Genomic DNA, 26,790 nt, shown 5'->3' on the forward strand with positions numbered 1-26,790 from the left:
ATCACCAAATCTCTAGTTTCACTTGTGATACTTGTATACAAAGGCAATCGTCTATGACAAGCACTAAGTGGCAACACTTCATTCTCATCTTTCGTTTCCAGTCGACTGCTTGCTACCGCTATATTCCGTCGTCGTCGATGAACACCCAACACAGCAGCAATTTTGGACTGGTTCACTGACATTGTTCTCTGATCACCATTGTTCAGTATCATCATCAAAGAGGCTCTCTTTACAAACAGCTCACTTGCAGAGTGAGGTACTTTCAATTGAGTCAATGTGTTGCGAACGTTGGAAAGAAGACTCGATTGCACATCCGAACTCCTCAACTTGGAAAACGGCTGATGATGCATGAGCTGCTCTAGAATTTCCTGTTGTTCTACTATTGTTAGTCCTTGGGTCTGTCTGACGCCAACATCTAGCCATGGCTTTGCATATATTGTTCCTTGACCCGGTTCTTGAAAGGCTACCTTCCCTAGCAGGGTTGCGCTCCTTGCATCGTTGCTCACGCTTCTTTTGTGCCCAATAGCCTCGGAGAAATTCTTGGTTGCCGACAGGTTCGTGAGCAACTTGGGTTTCATTGATAGTATCCTCTGTAAATGCAGGTATCCCTGACTCAAGGTTAGTGAAGGGATCACACTCAACCTCCAGCATCGTCTCCGTAAATATGGTGATGGCTTGAGCTACCATGTTTATACAGAGAGAGAGAGGGCTATGGTGTTCCGCAGGGGATAGAGGATGTGCAGGAGAGAGGTCTAAGAGAGAGAGAGAGAGACAGAGACAGAGACAGAGAGGGGAGGTCTGAGAGAGAGAGAGAGGGAGAGAGAGAAATCTGCTTCCTTGCATTCCACCCGCGTCTGCACCCACGTCTGCACCCACGTCTATCTGTTATGGGACGTTTCAAAAAAAAGACTAAAGTATAACACCTCAGGGAATTTTCACAGCTTAATATTTCTCCTTTATTTCCTTTTTGCCCTCTTTTTCTTTACTCTTGTTCTACCAAGCCTAGGTGGTGTCAAGGACAACCAATTTTGTACCACCATCCCGTGCTTTCACCCATTGGGTTTATATCCGTTTTGCTGCCGGAACTCTGGTGAAATTTTCCCAAGAGTTTTACGCGCGTCGTTGATGCGATCGAGGTTGCGATTACAAGTAGCACTTAGGATTTGCGTGCGGTGTTCTCTGTAGGTGGGAGATTAGTGCGTGTATGCATCGATACTGCACAGCGTGAGCTTGGTGATTAGCTTATGGGATTGCAGTGTTGTGACTACGGGATTGCAGTGTTTTGATAGAGCAGGTACAGCAGCTCATGTATTGACACTGTGGGAGCTTTACGCGCTCATTGATAGAGATTGTCTCACAATTTTGCCTGCTAGTTGCTATGTTGTTCTCATGGCAGAGACAGGTGATCGATCAGATTGTGACCTCTCACAGATGCGCATGTTTGATGGGTCGGCGGACTTTGCAGCATGGCAAGAGTGTATGCTTGATGCATTGACACAGCAAGGGTTGCATGGACCATTGAGTGGTGATGCAGGTAGACCTTCTAGTATGTCTGACGATTAGTGGGCAGGAGCTAGATAAGCTGGCATTATCTACGATCCGCTTGTTCCTTGTGGAGTCTATTTTTTCTCTTGTTATGCATGAGACGACTACGAGAGCATTGTGGCAAAGATTACATGAGATGTATGATGGATCTGAGTCATCCAGGACTCATGTGAGATAGAGGCATTCATGTATACGTCGACAGGTTACATGTTGGCATTGTGGTCATTCAGGGCACATTCGACGGCGTTTTTTTCGTCGTATGCGATAGCGTAGGAGACATGGTTGTCTTGGAGATGTAGTTAGCTCAGTTGATTTGACAGTTGAGGGAGCAGATGCAGTGTCTGAGTACACAAGTGACGGCGATGTCACATTTGCTTCGAGTTATGCACTAGATGTTGTTATGCATGAGGATCGTGCACTTCCTTTGCAGCAGCAGTGGTTGCTAGATGCGGATGCTACGTTTCATGTCATGTCATGTCGTGAGTGGTTTTGTAGCTATTCTAGCGGAATGCTTGGCAGTGTGCACTTGTCTGATGGTTCAGTGTATGACATAGTTGGTGCAGGAGATGTGAGACTATCGTTGCCGAGTGGTGCATCATATTTGCTGCGACATGTGCGATATGTACCAGACTTGAGAGTGAGTTTGATCTCGGTTGGTCAGCTCAGAGATTGTGGATGCCAGATTTCGCTTCGAGAGCAATCTTTACGATGCATTTGGGTTCGCTGGTCATTGCGAGAGGTGCCAGGGTTGGCATGCTTTACCCTATGCACGTGGATCAGATACGAGACGGTATAGTCTCAATTGCGTTACTGATATGTGAGGAGCGGAAGACGAGACGCGTCTCATTTGCGAGTACGCTCCAGTATGCTCAGGAGACAGAGCATGTAGCTATGCAGGACATGTCGGTAGACTCTGTGGAGACAGAGGTAGAGCAGGTTAGCTCTAGTGAGACACGGTAGGAGATAGTTGTGCAAGAGTCTATGCATGGAGAGTTAGAGCAGGTTAGCTCTAGTGAGTCACAGCAGGATGAGACATCAGACATGGATGCTGAGACATTAGCTGTGATGCAGTCATTTCTTGAGATGTTCGAGATTGAGCATGATGCTGTGCAAGATATATCTATAGGTGCAGAGGTAGAGCGAGATTGCTCTAGTGACACAGCAGTTGTCAGAGTTGTGCATACAGAGGTAGAGCGGGTCTGCTCCCTACAAACACAGATTGACAGGATTGACTTGACTGCTAGTATAGATGTTGATGCGGCATCTGTGACACAGTCTGACTTTGATATGCTCATGCTAGAGGCTGATATGGTCATGTCAGGACATGTGGATCCAGTCCTTATGGATGTCAGGGAGGTGAGGACCATCCCAGAGTCAGCTATTATGCAGTCATTCCTCACTATGTTTGACAGTGAGCATGAGGATTTTGTTGTGCAGGACTCGTCTTTGACTAGACACCTAGAGCAACAGGCTTGCTCTGAGGTTGCACAGCAGGATTATGCGTCTTTTGTAGACACTCAGGAGATGCATGGGGTTGACATGCCTAGTCAACCAAAAATGGCTATTGCCAGCAGCAGCAGAGGGACATTCATGTTGATGCATGTTTAGTACGGCTAGCAGGTTTAGCTAGTGTTGCATCAGCATTTGGTGGTCTCATGTACGAGATGTTGATCTCGAGACCGGATATAGCAGCTGCAGTGGGAGCATTTTCTATCAGTCTTTCGGTTGACTGATGCTGGCATAGCGCATGGGGGAGTTATGCAGGTATTGCATACATACTTGCAGGATGTGTGTGGTATGTCTGGTCGTGTATGGACTTACACGGAAGCAGGACAACCGGATGCACACGATTATAGACCATCTGTGGGCATTGTGGATGAGTGTGGTTCTCACTCATCAGTCTTGTACATTAGTCATTAGACTAGGTTCTCTTATTCAGCGGCACGTTCGCCTCTGAGTGGGAGGTTGTTGGGGTCAGAGGCGCATTGCCTTTGTCCGGCCGCCCATGCCTTGGGCGAGCACCCACTGATGATTGTACCTTATACATATATATACTATAGTGTGTATAGGGGGTTGCCAGACTTTGAGGTCTCCCCACCCACATTCTGTGTGTTCCTCTTCTCCTTCATCTCCTCTCTTGCACAGCACAACATCCGCGCACACCCCGAGGTCCCTTCAAAGAGCTTGTGCTGCATAACACAAGAGATGAGAATGGAGTTTGGGCTCCAACAAGATTCAGGGTTGGGGCTTGGGTCTACATGCAGCCAAGCTCTAAGGGACCACATCGAGTGCGTCAACTAGGGAATATGCTACATCATTGGAAGGGTTGGCTACTACAAGGCTTCAAGCATACTAAGAATGAAGGACTAGTTTCCATAGTGCAACATGTGTATATCCTTGGAGACCTATACATTCAAGGCCAACGACCAAGGTTTCCTTCAAATTGTCAGTGTAACATAAACACAGCTTTAACAACATGCTAATATTGGATTTTTTGTTTCAAATTTTCTTATGATTCTCCATTTTCTTATGTCTCTCTGCAAGTATTTTCCCCTCTAATTATGTTGAGGAACAACCACTCCAAAGCCTCACTGGAGTTTTCTATGCTATGCATGCATCCATTGGAGAGGCAATGTTTGTATCTCAAAGCCCAAGTGATCTTGTACAGAACAATATCTTTTTCTTTTCTCTCATATTTTGTAGATAAAAAACAAGGTTTATTTGGCAAGGTAGAAGAGATCCCCAAACCCCCTCTTAACAATCCCGAATGGCCCAAAACTGATGCTTGGACCATCTTATGCTTAAAGTGTAAGATGGTAAGTGATATCAAGACCACTCAAGTTTTCAAAGGCATCTAGGTCAGTAGGGCTAAATTGGTTTTGTCCTTTACATGTTTTTGTGCACATGTTCAATTCCATGCCAATGCACCAAACAAAAACAATGTATATTTGTAAGGAGATACGGTCTGACCTCATTTAAGGATTACTAGGAGAGGGTTGGGAGGTTAATGAGGGTTCACATCAAGGTGATGTGTACAAGTGCAATGTAGTAGATTCTACAGTGTCTTTCAGGTTCTTTAAGGCACGCTCTATTTTGTACATGCGTCTGCAATACCAAAGATGGATGCAAAAGCACGGGACATGGATCCCACTTCAAGCCTCAGAAGAAGAAATTATGCCTATTGAGGTAGCTGTGATGATGTAAAATGGATGGATTGAGCAAGTGACAGCAAGTAAGCATTGGAGCCTAGCAGACCTGCGTCAACACTTTAGCATCATGGGCCTTGACAATGTGGAAGAGTCAAGTTTCAAGTTGATGAGAAGAAAGGTATATCTAATTCCACTACATGTCTAGAATTAACCCTTACACTTTCTGGTTATTGTGCCACTTTCTATATTTTTACAGATTGGGAAGCGTAAGGAGGGGACAACCATGGTCTCAGAATCATGGCAAATGGAGGACCTTGAATTTTCAGCAAAGCAAGGTGCATAGTCCTACCAACACATAGTAGACATGTGGAAGAGCTTGAAGATGAACTGAGTATATGGGAAAATAGCTTCTGTTTTGATGCACCTGATGGCAAGAGTTTTAGGATCGAGGTGCAGGCAATGACAAGCTTTCAAGTCAACAAGGAGATGGAGATCAACATGAAGTAAATGTCAGGAGGGGCAAAAACTGAAGACATTATAACAATTTTAGATTAGATGACATGCTTGTAATTTTGTACCAGGCTCTTTTTTAACCAATCTTTATTTAATTGAAATCTTAATATTTTTTTGCAAACTGTAATTTTTTTGTCTAGCAGTCTAGTGTGAAAAGGCCAAACTTTAAATTTTAACTATAAATAGCCAAAGGTGCCTTCTTTCTCATTTTCACACGGTAGAAACCAAGCACGAGCTCACACTATCACATGGCTACCCACTTTGACAACTTTTGTGAGTTCCTCTACACCACCCCGTGGGCGAGCAAGAGCGAGCTCTTTGTCATGTTCTCTCGTGAAGTTGACTTTGAAAAGTCACTCGCCCTTGCGTCCCAACATTATGAGACGCAGATTGCATACATGGAGCAATACTTGGCTCCCCACTCCATCTCCTTTCCACATTGCCCCAATGATCGATGGGTGCCTGTTGAGCTCCTTAAGTACATTCAACAATATGCCCGCCCCTACATCCAGCGCCTTGAACGCTTCATCAACATCTGCATCCCCGCAGGAGTTTACTGTACCTTCAATAAGCAGGAGGTGAAGAGGTTGGGGAAGGGCAATTTAGGAACTAGGTTCCTCTCGTGGGTGGCAGCTCGCCACTTTTGCATTCCTCATCAGCGAGATGAGGATTCGGATGAGGAGGTAGAGATGCCTGCATTGCAGTTGGCAGGGTATTTGAGGGATGACAAGAAAGTGAAGGAAGTAAGAACAAGTGCTGGTGTAGAAGAGCAACTTGCATCAGAGCACTTTCCAGAGAGTGCACAATCTGCAGCTAAACAGCCCACTGTAGTAGAAGATGCGGGGCCATCTTCCCCACACGAGGAGAGCAAGGTGTTGCCAAAGCTTGAGATCAATCTCTTGAGGGAGCACCATTGTGGTGGAAGGTGAAGAATACTTATTTCTTCATGACCTTGAAAAGGAAGCTGGCTTGAGAATGGATGAATGCTTGGGCATTAAGGAATCTGTGGTTGAGACTGTAGAGCAAGCCCTAGTTCTAGAGAAGGAATTCACAACCTTACAAGACAAGCTAGAGGCTGAAAAGGATACCCTTGCTGCTGCAGTGATGGAGGAGACCAAAGCACCAAAAAAGGATGAGGCTCGGTCCTCAATTGACCTCTCCGCCCCCACCAGCACTTTGGCAAAAGAAGACATTGAGCAAGAGGTAATAATCGACCTTTTACAACCTAGAAACATTTGTAATTATGTATAGGAAAATATTTTGATTTTTCCTTTGATTGCAGAGGGTGGTTGAAATTGACGCATTTGCTGGGAGAGGCGGCGGCAGAAGCAGAGACCAGGCCAAGGTCCATGGACATGATGCTGCGTTGGTGCACTATCTTGGTCGACTTCCTGTGGATGGCATCGCCATTATCCACAGGGGTTACACCCCTCAATCTGCCTTCACTCTCTTCTTTTTGAAAGCCCTCTCTAAGGTGCTATGTGTAGCCTCTATGGCACAGAGCACCAAATGTAAAGTTCTGATTAAAAAATCCCTTGCCTTCGATGTTTTTGGTTCTGGATTTAGGGGTAAGCTTCTTGCTTGTATAGGTACAGCCGAAAGTATAGGTATAGAGGATCCTCAAGAAATAGCCCAATCACTCCTTAAACAAACTCTGCCCACCAATAACAAGAGAAGGAAGCTCAATATTGTAAGAAAGCTTTTGTAAAGATGATGTATCACTTCTTATTATGAATACAATACAATTTTTGCAAACTTATTTTCATCAAGTATATCATTGTTTTTTCTAGTTTGTACCATCAATGTTTTTGTGAATGCATTAGAAATGACACTAGGAGCCTAGGGGAGCAATGCCAGAATAGTGCGAATTTTGAGTTTGCATCGCTGCTGTAGAGCCCAAATTCGCACTATTTTGGCACAGCTTCCCCAGCCCTTCAGGAGCAATTTTGATGCATTGGATGACAAATAATGTATTTTCACACATGATTAAAGATATTTTTATCTTGTAAATTACTGTTTCTCATAATCAATGTACTCAACTTGATTATAAATGCATCAAAAATGATTCTGAGTGGCTGGGGGAGCAGTTCCAGAACAGTGCAAATTTTGAGCCTGCACCGCTGCTGCTGTAGAGCCCAAATTCTCATTGTTCTGGGGCATAGCTTCCCTAGCCCTCCATGAGCAATTCTGATGCATTGGATGAAAAATAATGTTTTTTATATGATTAAAGTTATTTTTATTTTATAAATTATTATTTTTATAATTAATGTACTCAACTTCATATGCATCAGAAATGATCCTGAGTGGCTGGGGGAGCAGTGCCAGAACAGTGCGAATTTTTATCCTGCACCGTCGCTGCAGAAGCTAGCGAAGGTTGAGCTCCCTCTTCCTTGCTCTCTACCTAGCTATTGAATCTCTAGTTGGGTGACACAAGTAGATGTGGAGTGAACCCCTAGTGGCTTCACATATCGAGGAGTTAACCCTCATTAGGGTTGGCTAAGTGCACCTCTCCAAACTCGACCCTTGCATGTTGTTTCTGTTCTTCTTCTTCTTCTTCTTCTTCTTCTTCTTCTCTCTCTCTCTCTCTCTCTCTCTCTCTCTCTCTCTCTCTCTCTCTCTCTCTCTCTCTTGTGCAAGGTGGTATGTTAGGATTAACATCTTTGGTGCCACTACCAGGGAATGCATTTAGCTTAGGGTCCTCCACTTAGTTCATTTGCTAGAGTCTTTATTTAGCCCGGTTGGAGTGCATATTTAGCCCGGTTGGAGTGCATATTTAGCCCGGTTGGAGTGCATATTTAGCCCGGTTGGAGTGCAAATCCACCAGTTGTTTGCTTGTGTATGAGCTTGTTTTTATTTGTTGATGGTGATTCCATGGAGCAATGGAGGTTAATCAAAGCATTGGACCATTGAGGTCTTCACCGAGCACCAGAGAAGCAAGTAAGTGTTTAAACTTTGTCCCTGACATTCATGCAAATCTCTAATTTTTGGTTCTTATTTGATTAAGTTTGCACCTTAGCTTAATTAACAAATTAATCTTAATTAGGCATTGTAGGCATCAATAGATAGCTTGAGACTAGCGCTAGCTCTTTATTAAATCAAAAATCCTCAAAATTAGTGGGAAGATACCTGAAATTGCAAGAATCTAAGGAGAAAACAAGGCAAAAATCACATTCTATAGGCATTTTTGAGAAGCGAACAGATGTTCCTTTCAAAGCCACATCTGTGGCACTTGTGCCATGCCTATTCCATTCTTTCTAGCCAAATTTAGAAAAATCTCCAGCCTTGAATGTGGTAGCTAGCATTAAAATTAGAATAATTGCATTAAGTGGGCATAAAGTGCATTCAACCAAGTAGGTAAAGTTGCACGGTCATGGAATATAGTAGGTGGCAGTCAGACCTACAACCTTAAATTCTCTAAAATTCCTTGAAAACTCTCAAAAATTTGACAATGCCACAACCATTCCTTCTTGAAGGGTACGCCCATTCCAAAGCATTTATTTTGTTTGCTGCCACCTTCATGTCAATTTTGCCATGCCTATGCGAGATGAACATAGTCCAACACCTCCTCTCAGTTCTACATCATGGTGGGACACTGACTCCCATTCTTTTTTGCCATAACTTTAGAAAGCGTACAACCGTTCCACTTGTGCCATGCCTGTACCATTCAAACTTGCCACACCCGTACCATTCACCTACCACGCCCATACCTTCTCAATTCAAAAGCGCACACCCATTCCTTCTTAAAGCAATGCCTGTGTCCTTCAGAAAGCATACACATGTTCCCTTCAGAAGCGTACGCTCGTACCCTCCCAAAGCGTACGATCATACCATTCCCAAAAAAAAAGAAAAAGAAAGAGATTGTTCACAGGGGGGGTTTTGCATAGTAGTTCCACACTTCCTTGCACCTGCGTTCGGGTAAATTGGTGCGAAACAACCCTCTTTTTGACGATGTAAACTCTCTTGAAGCTCCCTTTCTTATAAGGTAAAACCCATAGGTCAATACCACATGGAGCCAAACAATGCTCGTCTTTGACAGCACTAGTGAGAGCGAAGACCATCCCAGCACCACAGGATGAGAAACCCTTGACCTTGAGATAGGAGAACCTGAACCTCAGTGTATGGACAGACCACCTGTCCCAAAGAAAGATCCTACCTCTCCCACACATTCACAGAGAAGCCTTGCTCGAGGCTCCTCAACTTTGTTTTGGGAAACACACAGTCGGAAGAGACGCAGCCCAAGGTGAGAGGTATGGAACATTCACAAGAAAGTGAGCCCACGCCATCCATAGATCCTAGAGCGAAAATAAGTCTGAGAGAAAGCTATCAGACCAGACCCAACCACCAATCTAGAGAGCCATGCCTGTCTCAGGAGTGGCTAATTCATACAAGGCCCAAAGACCCATACAAAACCTAGGGCTGGGTCCATCTTCTCAAGGACCAAAAACATCATACCAGAGAGGAAGGACCTACTCGACATCCATCTGTATATCACTAGTACCTACCATAGGGAGCATACCTCAGGGTACCACATGGGAATGCAAGGGGCACAACCGAACCCACCCATAAGACAAGGGCCTCCAATGGTTTATTATCCTCCTGTCCCTGCTTCTCCTCCAATCAATCCTTAACCAACACCCACTCTAGCCATGGTAGGGCTAACACTGGAAATGTTAGGATAAGCCATGGAAATACGAAGGGGGTGGCTGGGGCATCACGCAGCCACCCCAGCTCTAGTGCAACTTGCATTAGAGCTAGGGAGAGGTTGTCAGCGGGCATCATGCAGCCACCCCAACTCTAGTGCATTAGGAATTTTTTGGACCCAAAGAAGACCTCTTGGATTAACTTTTGATTAGGAATGGACCAATAGGAAGAGGGCTGGGTGCACATTTTTGACTTCTTTGACCCTAGGGGGCCTAGGCTTTGGTTTGCTAATGGGACCTAATTACTACTCTTGTCCCCCTACCTCTTGGGCCTAAACCTAGAGGGTAGTTTGGTCCTTCTGCATGCATTGATCGGTTTCTCGGGCTTAGTGTATTCTTTCTTGCCATTGAGATGCAGACCTCCTTTTTGCTCTGATGGTGATTTTGTTCGTCTCCTAGTTATACTTTATTCTTCCACTCTAGAGCCAAGGCCTTCCTAGGAGCATAGGGTATGCACCTGCTATCTCGGTCATCTTGAGAATAATGAAGCTACATCCTATTACCTCTATTTGTTCTCCCCTGATTATCCCGACAGGTTGGACCCTTCTCTAGTTAGCCATAAAACCATATACTAAACACTTTTATCTATAGTGAAGTACTATTTAGTGCTATAGTACTTAATCTTGTCTTGTTACATAGTAGTAAATCATGCTACAAGATAGTATTGATACTTTGAGATTGTAGTACATAATACTATTATGTTTTGAATTACGTTATAGTAATTTGGATGGTATAGATAGTACTAATAACACTGAAAGTACTAATTGTATTCACAGTACTATTAATACTAATACTACCTCAGTACTATTAGTTTTCATAGTGCTATTAGTACTAATAGTAATATTAGTACTAATAGTAATATTAGTACTAAATAGTGCAATTATAGTACATATAGTACTAATAACACTAAGAGTACTAATAGTTTTAATAGTACTCACAATACTATTAGTTTTAATACTACTCACTCACAATACTATTAGTAATATTAGTACTAAATAGTGCAATTATAGTATAGATAGTACTACATTATACTATGTAACTAGTACTAAATAGTTCTACTAGTATTGCTACTTTGAGATAGTAGTACCTGATACTATAGTAATCTTAAAAGTATAGATAGTGCAATTATAGTATAGATAGTACTAAATAGTCATGTATAGTACTGGATAGTATTGATGCTTTGAGATAGTAGTACATGATACTATAGTAATCTGGACAGTACATATAGTACTAATAGTACTAAGAGTACTAATTAGTACTAATTGTACTCATAGTACTAATAGTACTATTAGAACTAATTGTACTCATAGTGCTATTAGTACTAATAATAATATTAGTACTAAATAGTGCAATTATAGGTTAGCAAGCCACTATAGCACTATTAGTACTAAAGAGTTTAGTTGAAGTAGAATGCACAAGTTAAGATCTTTCACAACCATGGAATTCTCCAAAGAAACATATATATTTGTATATCACCCCTTCTTCTTGGCTAACTGTGCAGGTTGAATTCTATGTTAATTTAAAAGAACATTATCCCAAAGTAGTCATGGGCTTCCATGCGTTTCAATATCTCAAGCCCTACTTCATTAGAAAATTAAAGGAAAGGAATACTTGTTGCTATGTGTACCATGCTCAAATGGATTTGTTTTGTTTAGCTGTGAACTCCGCGAGAATATCTCTACATAGAGATGTATGTGATTATGCTTGTATGGTGTGCATACTTGATGGGAAAGAAAAGTGGGTTGCCTACACTAGCATATACCCATCTCTAATAGATCTTTGGCCTTCAGCAGTGTGTCCAAAGCTAACCAATGCTAAATGGCATACATAACCTATATTGCATGCCAAGAAAATTTTCTCAATGTCCAGGGCCATTTTTTTGTCCAAGGGAGCTTAATAATGCAAATGGTGTATCAATCAAGTGGCAGTCATATGAGTATGCCAATGAGGAAACCAAAAGGGGCGTCACAAAGAAGAGGATAAAACTCTTATACAAGGAGACAACTCCATCCATTCATTCCACAATTCTTAAAGCACCTCAAGACTTTCATAGCCCATAATTTTTTCACTTTTTCACAGCACACTTAATTTAAAGAGTGCATCAATAAATTTCCTAATGATGGGGTGGTATCAATTATGGACTTTGCTAAAAAATTATACATTTAAAGTGCATAATAACATCCAATCAATGCATTGGCATAATGACCAATGTAGCATCTTCATTCATATATGCTACTGGAAGGAGATGGGAGAAAGAAAGAAGCAAGCCATATTTTACTTCTTTGTTGATGATAGGACACATGCCCCTTGTTCGTGCAACACTATTTTTTTCTCCACCACCAATGGTTGGAGTCTCAAGGCCTAAACTTTAAATGCAATTGGGTTTGGACGGAGTAGCATCTCAATTCAACGTAGCATGCCCATTTTACTTTGTTGCAAGGTATGGCTTTTCACTGATTTAAATTATTGTATTTCATTCGTTCATGCACATTTTTTGTGACTTTATGTATTTTAGTAATACTTATATTGGTAATCTCCACTTTTTGGGCAATGCAGGTATTGCTCCCTTACCAAGACCTTTGGATAATATGGAACTTCTTTGGTTTTGGCCATGGAAAAGGAGAACATGATTGTGTAGGCACAGTCATAAAGCGTGCTTTGACTTACTAAGCAACTGGATATAAATGGTACAAAGCTACAAAATGCTCATGATGTCATAGAGTGGCTACATTTAAAAATGGGGGAAGATTTAGTGAAGTCGGGGTTCTTTCTGGAGGTAAAGGTGGGCGATATTGACCGTTCAAAGGCTTGGGAGTGCCAAACTATCAAGGTTACTCATTCCTTGCACTTTGTCTTGGATTTCAGTAAGAAAGATCCTACACATGTATTGTTGAGAAGCTTGTCATGTTTATGTTCATTCTACATGGATGAAGCATGGGACAAGTGTTCTCTCATTCTAGTTTGTGGTCCTTGACCAAGCTACATGGCAAGATGGCACACCCATTGAGTAAGATGATGAAGGAGCAACTTGTTGATGTGGTTGAGATGGGGGACCGCATTGCTATTATCACTACACCCATAAATGTAGATATTGGGTGCAGGAAATCATTTTGCTTTGGATCTTGTCCTCCGTGCAGGTGTGGGGGTTTTACAAGTCTCAGATAATGTAGAGCTAGCTAGGGTGGGGAAATTTTTTTTAATGAAATATAAAAAAAGGGCCACCAAATTTTATAAATTTTACAGTACCAGTCTAATATTTCAAAAAGTAGAATGTGCAAGAAATCATTTTACTTTTTGGATCTTGTCCTTTGTGCAGGTGTGGGGGTTTTACAAGTCTCAGATAATGCGGAGCTAGATAGGGTGGGAATCTTAGAAGGAATCCTAACATTAATTTTCTTTTTACTGTGAGCAATGAGAGAGGACAATACTGATTAGAGCATTGTCGTCGTCGCTCGATGCTATCAGGCACCATATCTTCAGCACCTTTATCGAATGTCTCTCAACACCCTTGTTCCTTGCATCATTTTGTTCCTCCTCTTTGTGTATAGCACCCTCTTTTTCACAAGAATCGGTAGCACCCTTTTTGCTGACTTTAGCACTCTTGTTCACTTCTTCACTAAACATCTCAAGTATTTGGGCCCCTGCATCATATCAATGTCCAAGGGCAATATTGCCTCCTGATGCTTAGTAGGAGCATTAGTATTGCAAGTCTCCTACATCATCTCACTATCCAAGTGCTGAGAAATGTCATAATCTTTAGCAGTAGTAGCTTCAATATTGTAGGTCTCATGTTTTGGCTCAAGCATAGCACCTTCCATGGTATCATCTATAATTAGTTATTCCCTTTCTTCATTACCATATGTTCAGATGATTTGGTCTCTTCCTTGCTCTCCATTCCATCTATGGCTCAGGAATTGTATCTTTTACAAAGTTTAGTTCACAAGACACTGTGAATTCCACATACAAAAAATGTGTCATGAAATATCATAGAAAAGAGTACACCATGGCATGTGAAATGTAGGCATGTGGAAGAAAATATCTTTCTTGGACCCTATGTACTCTTTTTCTTCATTCTTCTTGTTCTTGCTCTTGTATAGTGATTGGATAGCACTACTCTTCTTTGCAAATGCCTATCATTTCATATCTAGAGTGGTCGTCTTTGTAGACCACACCTTCTTTTTCTTCGACTCAATTTTTACTATGTCAAAAAGTAAGAACAAGTCTTAGAACAACCCTACAACACTATTTAACATGTCTTTTAAATATGAATGAAAAAATAAAATTATCTATCAACTTCATCAGGTACAGTGTCTGATGTTTCTTCTCTTTAAATGGTGAACCAGAAGGTGCCTCAGCAAGTTGTATCATCAAAGAATTTTAACATTTAGAATTAGATGGCTCAGAGGAATTCCTACAATACAATCATAATTAAATGCCCATAGAAGTACATAGTCTAATTAGAAAGTACCATTTACTAATTAGATATTACTTTTTAAAACATAGATAGCACTATTTAGTACTAGTTAGCCTTACTATACCAAATTTTCATTCAATAATACTAAAATCATATAATGCTCATGTATTCCAATTTTGTCATATACTTAAGATGCACTACAAAAGTGTAGCTAAATAGTACTAATAAGTACTCATATAGCTTTAAATAGTACTAATCATCTCATATTGAGTATATGACTACAACGTATTGCATAGTACCCTATGTGCTAAATAGTACTCTTACAGTGCCTACACTAAATATTACTTATATTGGGTAGTTAAATTAACTCAATAGTACTAATTAGTACTCTTATTGAGTAGTATATGGCTATAAAGCACTAAATAAAACTAGCCACACTTCACACCTACATCCATGAATTTATTTTAAGAAAGTCAAATTCAAACCCTCTGAATGAATCATGCATGAATTTATTTTAAGAAAGTCAAATTCAAACCCTCTGAATGAATCATGCATACTAGTTTCTACTACTGCATGTCCTTGGTAAGTATGTGCATATGAGAGGGTGAGAAAGAGAGATGAGAGGGTGAGAAAGAGAGAAGAGAGAGAGAGTCTTGGGGGGAGAGAGAGAGAGAGAGAGAGAGAGATTATATCACTGATAATTTTAAAATTTTGTCTATGTGTGAGAGGATGGCAGAGAGAGAAATAGTTCTTTGAGCAAAACACACACACACAACCCTCTGAATAAATCATACATACTAGTTTTTGCTACTACACGAAACTTGTATGCAAATGAGAGAGAGAGAGAGAGAGAGAGAGAGAGAGAGAGAGAGAGAAGCAGGAGCTGAAGGAGGCGTAGCGGATCAATGGGCAACTTCCGGTTCCATCAGTATCAGGTGGTTGGGAGAGCCCTGCCAACTGCAACCAATGAGCAGCCAAAGGTCTTTCGTATGAAGCTGTGGGCGACGAATGAAGTGCGCGCCAAGTCCAAGTTTTGGTACTTCCTGAGGAAGCTAAAGAAGGTGAAGAAGTCCCATGGTCAAGTTTTAGCAATCAATGAGATTTTTGAGAAAAAGCCTACCACTATCAAGAACTATGGCATATGGGTGCGCTACCAGAGTAGGACTGGCTATCATAACATGTACAAGGAGTACAGGGACACCACTCTCAACGGAGCTGTTGAGCAGATGTATGATGAAATGGCCTCTCGACACCGTGTGCGCTCTCCATGCATTCAGATTATAAAGACAGCAACTATTCCCGCTAAGCTCTGCAAGCGCGAGAACACGAAGCAGTTCCATGACTCAAAGATCAAGTTTCCTTTGATATTTCGCAAGATCCGCCCCCCAAGCAGGAAGTTGAAGACAACTTACAAGGCTAGCAGGCCGAATACCTTTGTTTAGTATGTTCTTGAGTGCTTTGAACTGTTGGGCGAGGGAGGACCTGAGAACTGATTAGCTTTCAGACAAAATACTGAATGGCAGAGCTGGTAGTCCTTATCACCTCAAATTTTGGCTTAGTTTATTTGATTCATAAAGCAGTTTGGTTTTTTCAAGCAGTCTATATATTCGAGAAGATTTCTTTTCTTTTTCAAAAAAGAGAGAGAGAGAGAGAGAGAGAGAGAGAGAGAGACAGAGAGATTACATTATTTCCTCTGTGTGCGGTGAGAGGATGAGAGAGAGAGAAACAATTGTCTAAGTAAAATAGAGAGAGAGAGAGAGAGAGAGAGAAACAATTGTCTAAGTAAAATAGAGAGAGAGAGAGAGAGAGAGAGAGAGAGAGAGAGAGAGAGAGAGAGAACCAAACCTGGAACCTTGGAGCCTCTCGACCTACAAATGTTGTAAGAGACTGTGTATGACTTACGGTTGGGTGAAGGGAGCAAAAATTGAAGCGTGGATGGTCTCACACATTAAAGTACCACTCTACATGTACAGATGAACGAAGTATGAGTACAAAGCTTTGGATTTTTTAAAAAGTAGATTCACATATGATTCTAGCCAAAAAAAACAATACATGTAGTCTTTAAAAAAATACTATACAAATAGTCCCATTGTTTAAAAAAAAACTATATAAATAGTATAGTACACCCTTGGGTATTAGTATGTACACCCTTTCATGCTTTCACCCTTAATGTCTTGAAAGTAGATCTTAAAATTGGAAGGATCTAACAAAGATGCCATGTCTTAATGTCTTAAAAATAGATCTGGAAATTGCTAAAATCTTAGTAGAAGATAATCAAATAAATTTAGCCTCAGTCAACTCCAAAAGACATCCAAGCCTGGATGAAGAAGATCAAACATAGCTATATATGAGGGATAAGTCAAAGAAGAATCCCAAGGGTTTAGTTCCAAAGTTAGTGACCAACAAGAAAAGGATGAGGAGTCCCTTCACATTTCAAGATAGTGATTATAGGAAGGTGTGCACACCGTACACCAAAAAGAGAGAGGACCAAAAGAAACAGGGATATCTTATGATGGACCTAAAGACACTAAATAAATTGACCTAGCACAACTAGGGGAATAGCCTAAAAAGGTTTGGATCTCTACAAACCTGACTCATAAAGAGAGGAGACATAATCACAACAGAGTTAATCAAGGAGTATAGAAATGTATTCCCTTGGAGTTACTCAAATCTCAAGGGAGTCTCTCCTAAAGTCTACCAACACACGATTCCACTTGTGGATAGTGCAAGGCCACAATGCGAGGCCAATAAACACAAAAGGCTTACACATACAATGAAACCTATTCCATAATCATTAAGGAATAAGTCGATATGCTTATTTCAGCAAGTTTCATATATGAAATCAAGCACATTGATTGGGTATCACCAATGGTCATAGTACCAAAGAAGAACATCAAGGTATGTATGTTTGAACTTGAAAAAGGTAAATGTAGCCATGTTGTTTGAACTTGAAAAAGGTAAATGTAGCCATGGTGAGAGATCATGGTGTTTGAACTGAAAAAAGGTAAATGTAGCCATGGTGAGAGATCATTATCCATTACCTTCTTATACTTAACACATGTGCTTGAAAGGGTAGAAAAAAAAGAGTCTATAGCTTTTTAGATGGATAGTATCCATAGATCCCAAAGAAAAACATAAAATTGTATTTTCTACATAGGATGGGACATTTGCATATATGCCGTTTGGACATACAAACACACCAACTATGTTTCAACAATTGATGTCCACCACCGCTTACAAGGATTCTTAGAGATCTTCATGGGACGATCTTTGTGAACTCAAAGTTGAGAAGAGAGCATATCTCTCATCTGCAAGACAAGTGTTCAAGAGGTGCCAATATTATAGGCTGTGTCTGAACCTAAAAAAGTGTAAATTCAGGCTAGACATGGTAGAATCCCAAGGCATGCAGTGTGCGATAGGAATAATTCAAGTTATTTTAGAACTCGAGAGACCCACAGGTCAAAAGGCTATCTAAAGTTTTATGGGGCATAGATGGTATTACAAAAGATTCATATTTATGTATGTAAAAATTACTAGACTTCTTTATGCCATTTTGGTATATTTCATATGGATAGATGAATGTGAGCAACCATTCCACAAGCTAAAAGAAGCTCTAATCTTGACTCCAATATTTTGAGATCACCAAGATGGGATATTATCTTCCATGTGCACATTGACACATCAGCTTATGCCAAAGGATGCATATTAACTTAACCATGAGAAAAGAACTTGGATTTCCTAGTCTGCTATACCAATAGACAATTGAACTAGATAGAGAAGAAATATACTACCACTGAGAGAGAAGGATTACCAGTGGTTTATCCTATGAAAAATCTTTGCCATTATCTTTTGACAAACAAGTTTGTATTTTAGACTGACCATCAAGTTGTACTCTACCTAGTGATCATGCATCATGGGGTAGATTACAAGTGGCTATTACTCCTTCTCAAGTTTGATTTTACCGTCTTAAGGGAGCACAGGTAAGGGATGACAAAACTTATCGAGAATTTTGAGTGAAGAAGCATCAAGGGGAGTTAAGGGTGATCTTTCAAAGATTCTCCTTTATTCCAAATTAGCCTAGTGCTAAGATGAACTATGAAATTACTTATTCCCGTTAGAGAAATCAATATCCTTCAAAAGAAAGAGACAACTTGTGAAGGCAATATCCCCTTACACGCTCATCTCAGGGTAGCTCTATAAAAAGGTAAGAGACAATATCTTAAGAATTTATGTGTGTAAGGATAAGTACGTTGATATACTTGATCAAGCTCATGCACTAGTTGCTAGAGAACACTTTGGGAGTGAAGTCACCACTCAATAATTCCTCTATGCCCGATTATGTGTGTCAGGATGAGTACACTTAAACAAGCTCATGTAAGAGTCACTAGAGAATAGTTTATGAGTGAAATCACCGCTCAATAATTCCTCTATGCCAGGTTGTGGTGGCCAACACTCTTTGGAGATACTATGGAATATGTCAAAAGATGTGATGAGTGTTAGTGCTTCACAATACCCCAACACTAAGATAGGATGCCTTTACAACCAATCATATATATTAGACCATTTATTACTAAATAGAAAATGTATTTTGTTGACACTTTAGTCATGCCAGCTAAAAGCATGCAAGCATTATATATCATCGTGGGGCTACGGATTATGTAACCAAAATAGGTTAAGGCTAAGTCCACAATCAAGGATGATGCCAAGATGACTGCCAAATTCCTTTATGAGAACGCCATCACAAGGTTTGGATGTCCACTTGAGCGCATAAGTGACTTATGGACTCATTTCTTAAATGATGTGTGGTGGAGTTTCTCTTGGAAGGTCTTATGGTTGTAAACAAATGGATAAGCAGCGCGACGAGCAAAAATATCTTATGTGTAGCACTCACCAAAAAAATTGAAGCTTCCAAAATAAACTAGGAACATGAACTTTCATTGACTTTATAGGCATACCAAACCACCTATAAGAGGTCGACAAGGAATACATCTTATAATTTGGTCTTTGAGATATATGTAATTCTCCTTATGGAATTCATGATCCCAATCTTAAGGGTAGCTAAACAAATGGATTGGACAAGCCATGAGTTTTCTAAATGACTCATTGAACTTGAAAAACTAGATATATGACTAGGTTACACTCTTTGGTGAGCGTGTATACTAAAAAGAAGAGGAGGAAAAGATAGTTCGATTTAAACATAAAAACTAAGAGGTTCAAAATAGTAGACTTGGTCTTGCTCTATAACCTCAAGAAAAACAAAAGAAAACTCAAACTAAGAGAAATGGGTTCTTTTAGAATCTATGTAAATGTATGTGGGAGGAGTAGTCTACTTACAAACATTCGATAAAGTTCAAATAGAAGAATTCCTCCATGAGAGTAAACTTAGAAAGTTCTATAGACCTCTCTCCTATGAGCAACTTGAATCCATCCACTTGGCTAAGAAAATAAGAAAGAATGAAATTGAAAAGAAAAAATAATCTTGATGAGAAGCCAAGGCTCACGAGGAAAAATCTAAATAGCATAGGGGCATCGTGCCTATCCACATAGCTATTATAGACCATGATGACAGAGAGGACGAAGTAAATCCCACAAGGCTTTGCTTGGACTTTCTAGAAAAAGTGTAAAAGTATAACAAAACATCCAAACTGATAGCACTAAGCATAAGCACACTCCTAAGCAACAATCAATGATTTTTACATCCAACATGGGGAATTAATCTTCATCACAATTGTTGTGCACTCAGATTTCAAATTGCTTGTGAGATATTTCACATTTTTGACTTTGTAGAGTTTCTAGTTGAGAAATTAACTTTTGTTCTAGGGAGAGAATATGAAAATTTGATAAGATGAGAATTTTTAATGGAAATTTGAAAGACTAAGAAATTGAAAAATTAGAAAATAAAATGTAATATCAATAATCATGCTACCATGTGTAATAATAATAATAAGTTGGGAATTTTTATGTGCACCTCCCTACAAATTGAGATTAATAATAATAATAATAATAAGTTGGGAATTTATATGTGCACCTCTCTACACATTACGGTTAAAAATAGAGGGGAAATCATAAAAATCATATTAGAAATAAATTTAAAAAGAAATAAAAGGGTGTTTTTAGAGAATTTAATTAGTGATAATTTTCCATCAAATATACAAGGGAACATGTGTGCATTAGCCTTGGCAAAGGATTTGAATAGAGTGGACATTAAATTAAATTCAAGGGTGAATGGATTAAAGATTAATAGTCGAAGGTTGAAGGGTGAGTGCAGATACCTTAGGGGTAATTTTTGGAAGGAAAATAGTAATGAATGTGGAGATGAGAATAATGAACTATCATGGATGTATTAGTTGGCTAGATGTATGGGTGGATGCATGTAAGGTGGATGAGTGCACGAAATTGAGCAGATGCATGAAGATTAAAGTGGAGTTACAGATGCATGAAGATTAAAGTGGAGTTACATAAAGATACGGTGGGCTACCAACTTGAGATGACTAACGGTGCATGTGAGAGACATGCAAGCATCAATTTCAAATATAAAAAGGTCTCCCCCTTCATGAGAAATCTACAAATTTTTCTTGTAAGCTAGGACATTACATTTTGTTCAGTTTTCAATGCATTACTTATTAGATTACAGTTACATTACCAAGGATTAAAATAGTCAATTGAGGTATAAGAGGTGGCAATTTGGAGTTTGTATAACCTTGGAAACTGTAGAAAAAAATTGTGGGGCTTTAATGGAGGAAGAGACAGCATATTTTATCTGCAGAGTGCCCATAACCCTAAATTTGCAAGGCACAATACTCTACTATTCACAAATTATAATTTTCTTATTTTTCCTTTAAAAATTTATAACTTTGATTTTAATTAAACTAGGAATGTAATTAAATAATCTATGTACATTTTTCAAGAACAAAGGCCTCTAAGGTCTAACCTTTATCCTTTTTGCTTTTAATTTAATGCCCATACCATAGCAGAACCTTAGGAAATCATGGAACCCTTTTTATTATCTTGAACCTTAGAAAATGATATGTTGGGATGGTTTCTTCCTAGGCATAGATTAATTTATCATTTAATTAAATTATGGGGATAGCCTTAGGATAGATCAATTTTCAGAGAGACATAAGTGGTCTAATTGCTCTCAAATTGAGATAAGTCCAACTTGTCTAGATTAGTGCTTAGGGTAAATTATCAGTGAAGGGATGTAGCTAGAAGGATTAGATTTTATTTATAAATTTAGGGTTGGTCCTAGGCCTAGAGAGAAAAAATTAAAATTAGGGTTTAGAGAGAGATTTAATTAGTATTAAGATGCAAAAAATATCTTAGCTTAATTAGGAATCGTCAGGAGTAATATTTAAAATTCTTTTTGAGAATTGGTGTAAGTTCAACCAAAGAATTTTAGAGAGAGAAAACTCTAGAAGGAGAATTCTAGAGAGAGAAAGAGAAGTGACCTTCTATGCAGGATTAAGGTCAAGAATAGGTCAAAGCCCTAGAACTGACTCTAGAAAATCAAGTTATATCAAATATGGTTAGATTAGATCAGTCTCTCTCAAGGAAAATGTACTTTTAGAGAGAGAAATAAATCAAAAAAATTGAAAGTACCTTAATCAGGTGTAGGGTTAGAAAGATCTCAAAGGCCCTAATAGAGGATAAATTAAATGACTTTTGATGGTGAATAAGGACTAGGATCAATGTCAAAAACAATGAAAAGTAGGGATAGATGTGCTTAATTCAAAGAGGCCAAATACCTAAGATTTTTAAAGAAGATATCAAGGGAAATAAACTAACGAAATCAAGATTGGAATAATTTTAAGGGACCTTCAAGGAAGAGAAGTCCTTAAGAGTAAATAAAATATCCTTATAGATTTTCTATAAAAAGTCAAGCCGCCCCGAATAAGAGAAGTAGGCCAATGACCTTAGAATGATCGTCTTTGTATGCAAAGGACCTTAAGCAAAGTTGATTGGAATGACTTATGAGATAGACACATGGAGATGATCCTAAGAAGAGAAGAATTCTGAGTAACCCTCACAAGGATATGTTATGGATGGAGGAATTTGATTTGCTCAAAGTTTTTACTAGAGAGCTGTGATGTCTCGTCGAGTTTGCAATGGTTTACACTGCTTCAAATATGAATATGGTATACTTTGATTAAAATTCTACTAATTTGTTTGGAATACCATATTCATGTGATGTATATGTGTCGTTTGTGGAAGCCTATAAAGGTACCACATAGGTTTATGGATTGCTATGTTGGTAGGGGTGCATCACATGAAGGCGGTCATGCGAGAACTTGGCCCCTCTCCGTCTTCTAACATAGGTGTGCTCCTGGCACGATTGGTGTGATGGATAAGAAGTGACTCTAGAGTGAAACGAGTAGGGTAGTGCTTGATGGCTATGTATATGTGCTGGTACTATACATACATGACCCTTGATGTCGGTACCTTGAGTGTCCGTGCTTCTAGGATAGGTGAACGACCAATAGAAGAAACTCCTAGGATTATTTATTGGGACTTGTGTTGAGGTAGATGTGAGACATTGCACAGCTCCCCATCACAGTGGTCTAGGAGTGTTGAGGCTCATTGGTGCATACCGCCCTAGTCTAACGATCGTAGGAATGGTACGAGGAGATTTATGATCATGATGTAACACTAATGTGTTACTTATGATATATGATATGTGACATGGACATATGATATATGCATGTTACAAAAAGAGTTGTATGATGAATGTTTTCTTTTGAAAGGATTATTTCTCAAAGGAGTGCATGTGTGAACTTATTTTTATGTGATGTGTGTGAGTGAAGTGGCAATTTCCATTTAGATAAGTAGGTCCTTCCCCGACTCCCATACCTAGTTGCACACAGGGATTTCACTCGGCTACACACACACCCCTAGTGCGACATCTCATTCAATACTCGCACTAGTATTAACCACACACACACACACACACACTTGAGTACCACATATGGGGTACCACCCTTCCAAATATTGGCCATATTTAAGGTAATGGTGGAAAAGCCTGGGACGAACCTGACAAGTTAGTAGATCGGTCGAAAGGAGGGAACACCATGCATAGTCTAAATTGGGCACCATGTGTCATGGGTTAAAATGCTCCAGCAGCCACCCTCCTTGATCTAGAGCTTGATCTTGACGGGTTGGCATTGCACGCCACTGTTGCATGACAAAAACACTAAGAAGAACTAGTGGGAAATCACAAGAATGCTCAAGTATAGACATTGGGATGTGCGGAGGGCGAGATCAACATGCTCACGTGCACACGAACACACCCTAGCTTAAGGTTCAAGCTTAAGGTTGGCTCCATAGGTCCAATGGTGGGTGAAAGGCTAGACCCATGGGATTGGATAGGGCTAGGCTAAGCCTATGGTTCTAGTCGAAGTAAAAAAATGGTTAACAATTGGGTAGACCCGATTATGAAACAAACTTGTGTTATCAGAATAAGAAAAATCTGGCATGAGTAGTTTAATTAGTAAATCATAATAAGGATAGAAGAGTTTCCTTTATAATCAAGGCATCAGGACATCTTGTTAAACCTTGGGGAACTGCTTGATGTGGCATGTTTGCGAGAATTATGAGGGGAAAACACCTAGAAGATTCATTCGTCTTTTTCTTATGTAAGGATTATTCTAGTCAAACTGAGAGGAGATCACAGAATAACCTTACGTTAGGACATTATGATATGAGGCCTCGAATGAGTCACTCTACCCTTAGTGTGATTCTGCTAACATAGATAGAGGGATAGGGGTCTTAGCTAGTATCAGGGTTGAGCCAGGTTTAGAAAATATTATATGAATTTTTATCATATGGTGCACTGCATGGAACCAAAACTTGTAGTATTTTATTGGTTTCTCTTTCGAATGAAGTAATAAGCCCTATTTATATAGAGTCTTTGTGTTATCTTTCAAGGACGACATGATAGCCTTCACATTCAAGCACCTTCTATCCTCAGCTCGTTTGAGGATGACATGATAGCCTTCACATTCAAGCCCCTTCTATTCTCAGCTTGTTTGAGGATGACATGATAGCCTTCACATTCGAGCACCTTTTATCCTTAGCTCATTATTGTGTAGATTAAGTTGCCCTGGCCTGACACTTTGAGAGCCTCTAGTTTTCGACTGCGCTACCATTGATCGGAGGTATAGGTATTACTCAAGACAGTGGATCATGGTAACCTATACAAGGATGAGCGATTGTCGAATATTATTGCCCTTATAATGATCCTCCTTATTTGACTACTGGATGTTGTCAGAGGCATAGTTCTTTCTGGACCGCTTTGCCAAGATCTTAGAATTTATAGATTGATGTATAAGACTCTTAGATGTTATATTCCTCAACATATTACGCATAAATATTGAAGAGATGTAGTCCTTAGGGTGTATTGTGGTATTGTGGTAGGGACTATAAAGAAGAGCTTAAAGAAGAAAGGTCTAATTCTTCCTTAACCCTAAAAACAAAAATGTGGATGAAAAAACTAAAGAATATGATGAGAGAAGGAAATAAATCCTTGAAAGAAAGATATAAGGAGTAAAGAAGAAAAAGTAATAGTAGGAAAATAGAGACATAGGAAGCTAATCAAGAAAGGTTCTTCCTATAGAGAATATTGGTAGGAGTAAAGAGTACAGGTAGGAAAATAAAGACATGGGAGGCTAAAGAAAGGTTCTTCCTAAAGAGAATCGAGAGACAAAATGGGAAGAAAACATAAGCATTCAAGCTTGATAGGAGATTATGGAGCAAAATATGATGCTAGTACCTTTAAAAAAACATATTTTGATAATATGTAGGTATAAGAAGCCTTTTGGGGAAGTAAAGCTTTTTTTTTGGGGAGAGATTCTTTTTGAAAATTATTGGGTCACTTTTTAGCCGAGTTGATAAGTGACATGGAGCCCCACAAGATAGTTTGTGCAGAAAAGGAGAAAGGTAAGGGGGTGCAAGTAGGGAGTGCTAGAGAAAAACTTTTTTTCCAAGTAATAAAAAAAAGACAAGTTAGAGTATAATTTGTTTCCCTATTCAAAATCTCATTATTGATTGGTTTTTATAACTAAAAACCTATAAATTTTATTGGTTCTTGCCTTAAAAGTGTTGCATTATTTCTTGATTTGTGTAACAAGCCTAAAAGTTAGACCAATGAGTTTTGAGATTACTTTTCAACTCACCACCAGTGACATTGGCCCACCTCAAATCTTTATTCATCAGGAATTGACTAAGAAATCAGCCAAGACTCCTAGTTCCATATCTCCCCTCATGGAGTTAATACATCTACGAGAATCACCTGTTACGATTGAATGAAGATCACGCACACGTCTCCTGCATTGAGACGACAACATCTCCATGCTCGTCCACTCCACATCCCTATGTGTTTGAGCCCCCGCCTCCCCCCTTGCATGAGCCAAAGGGGTCCTACAAGCTGGCAACCGGGCACTTTCAGGCTTTAGTCCCGTGGGAAAAGCCCGTATGTTTTGTTGCAAGATGTTTTTGTAGCTGTAAAGTTTAAAGAGAGGAGCATGTGATTCTGTGCACTTTGAAGTTGAGAACAGTCGGTGAATCGGTGCGACAGGCGCCTCGATCTGATAGACTGAGAGATCGAATCATGAAAGACTTCTGCTTCTTCTTTAATCTCTAATCTTTAGTAAAAGGGAAGAAAAAGTGAGTGCAATCACCAGGCATGCGCGTGTCTGCTCAGTTCTGACAAGCCGTAGAAATATGGAAAACATCTAGAGTCTCGGAGTCCGGAGCAGCGTGTGTGTCGGTGTGTAGCCTCACATGTGTAAGTATTAACGTGTTCACATCAGCACATGTGCGCATGAACGTGGGTGGACGGACAACATCTAATGTTCGACGGGAGTATTATAAATAAAGACTCAGGCGAGTGTGTTTTTGAGGGATTGTTGTCGACGCTAGCCAGCCACTACACCATGGCCTCTTCTAAGCGTGCGTTGCTGGTGGTGGCCAGCATCATGCTGGTGCTGTTCCTGGTGATTGCAAACCTGAGGGAGGCCAATGCTGATGGTGGACCAAAAGGTTTCAAAGGCCCCAAAGGGCCGGCGGGCGGACATGGAGGTTTCAAAGGTCCCAAAGGGCCTCACGGACCAAAAGGCCCTGGTCCCAAAGGCCCCGGAGGACCAAAAGGCCCAGGTGGACATGGTGGCAAGGGCCCAGGCGGCCACCCTTGATAACGGTAACTGTCCCTTTCCATGTTTATTTATAATTTTTACTAGAATTAGGACTCGGCTCACAGATTTGTTTCATTTATTGACAGGAGGTTAATCGAGTGCTGCAGTTTTAACTACTTAAGCGACTTCCACCCGATAATGTAATCAGGCATGTGTAGAAGTGTAGCTATGCCTCTCTTATCTATAATAAAAAAAACAGCAATGCAAATCTTTTACTGTGCTTTCTTCAGCTCTTACATTCTTCAGACGAGTGTTTCTCTTCATGTTTTGTTGGCCCTAATCGA

General features: G+C 40.0%; 1 protein-coding gene, 1 long non-coding RNA gene and 1 pseudogene across 2 annotated transcripts; all 3 read left to right on the forward strand.

Moving 5' to 3' along the window:
- Positions 1-421: 421 nt before the first annotated feature.
- Positions 422-3,465, forward strand: LOC147613169 (uncharacterized; annotated as a pseudogene).
- An 11,733-nt stretch (positions 3,466-15,198) lies between these two features.
- Positions 15,199-15,915, forward strand: LOC147613170 (large ribosomal subunit protein eL20y). Its single transcript, XM_086782445.1, has one exon. It carries the CDS (start codon positions 15,227-15,229, stop codon positions 15,761-15,763), a length of 537 nt encoding a protein of 178 aa, XP_086638571.1. The 5' UTR covers positions 15,199-15,226; the 3' UTR covers positions 15,764-15,915.
- A 10,258-nt stretch (positions 15,916-26,173) lies between these two features.
- LOC147613171 (uncharacterized) lies at positions 26,174-26,735 on the forward strand. The gene is made up of 2 exons (XR_015263374.1): positions 26,174-26,511; positions 26,593-26,735. It is a non-coding gene; the product is annotated as an uncharacterized LOC147613171 (long non-coding RNA).
- Positions 26,736-26,790: the final 55 nt, after the last annotated feature.

The sequence above is a fragment of the Cibotium barometz genome, chromosome 44 (assembly GCF_041138505.1).
Source record: "Cibotium barometz isolate CiBa-2024 chromosome 44, ASM4113850v1, whole genome shotgun sequence".
Taxonomy (NCBI): Eukaryota; Viridiplantae; Streptophyta; class Polypodiopsida; order Cyatheales; family Cibotiaceae; genus Cibotium; species Cibotium barometz.

What these genes read in the sequence shown, in the direction of transcription:
- LOC147613170 (XM_086782445.1), top strand. Translation starts at nt 15,227, where the DNA reads ATGGGCAACTTCCGGTTCCATCAGTATCAGGTGGTTGGGAGAGCCCTG.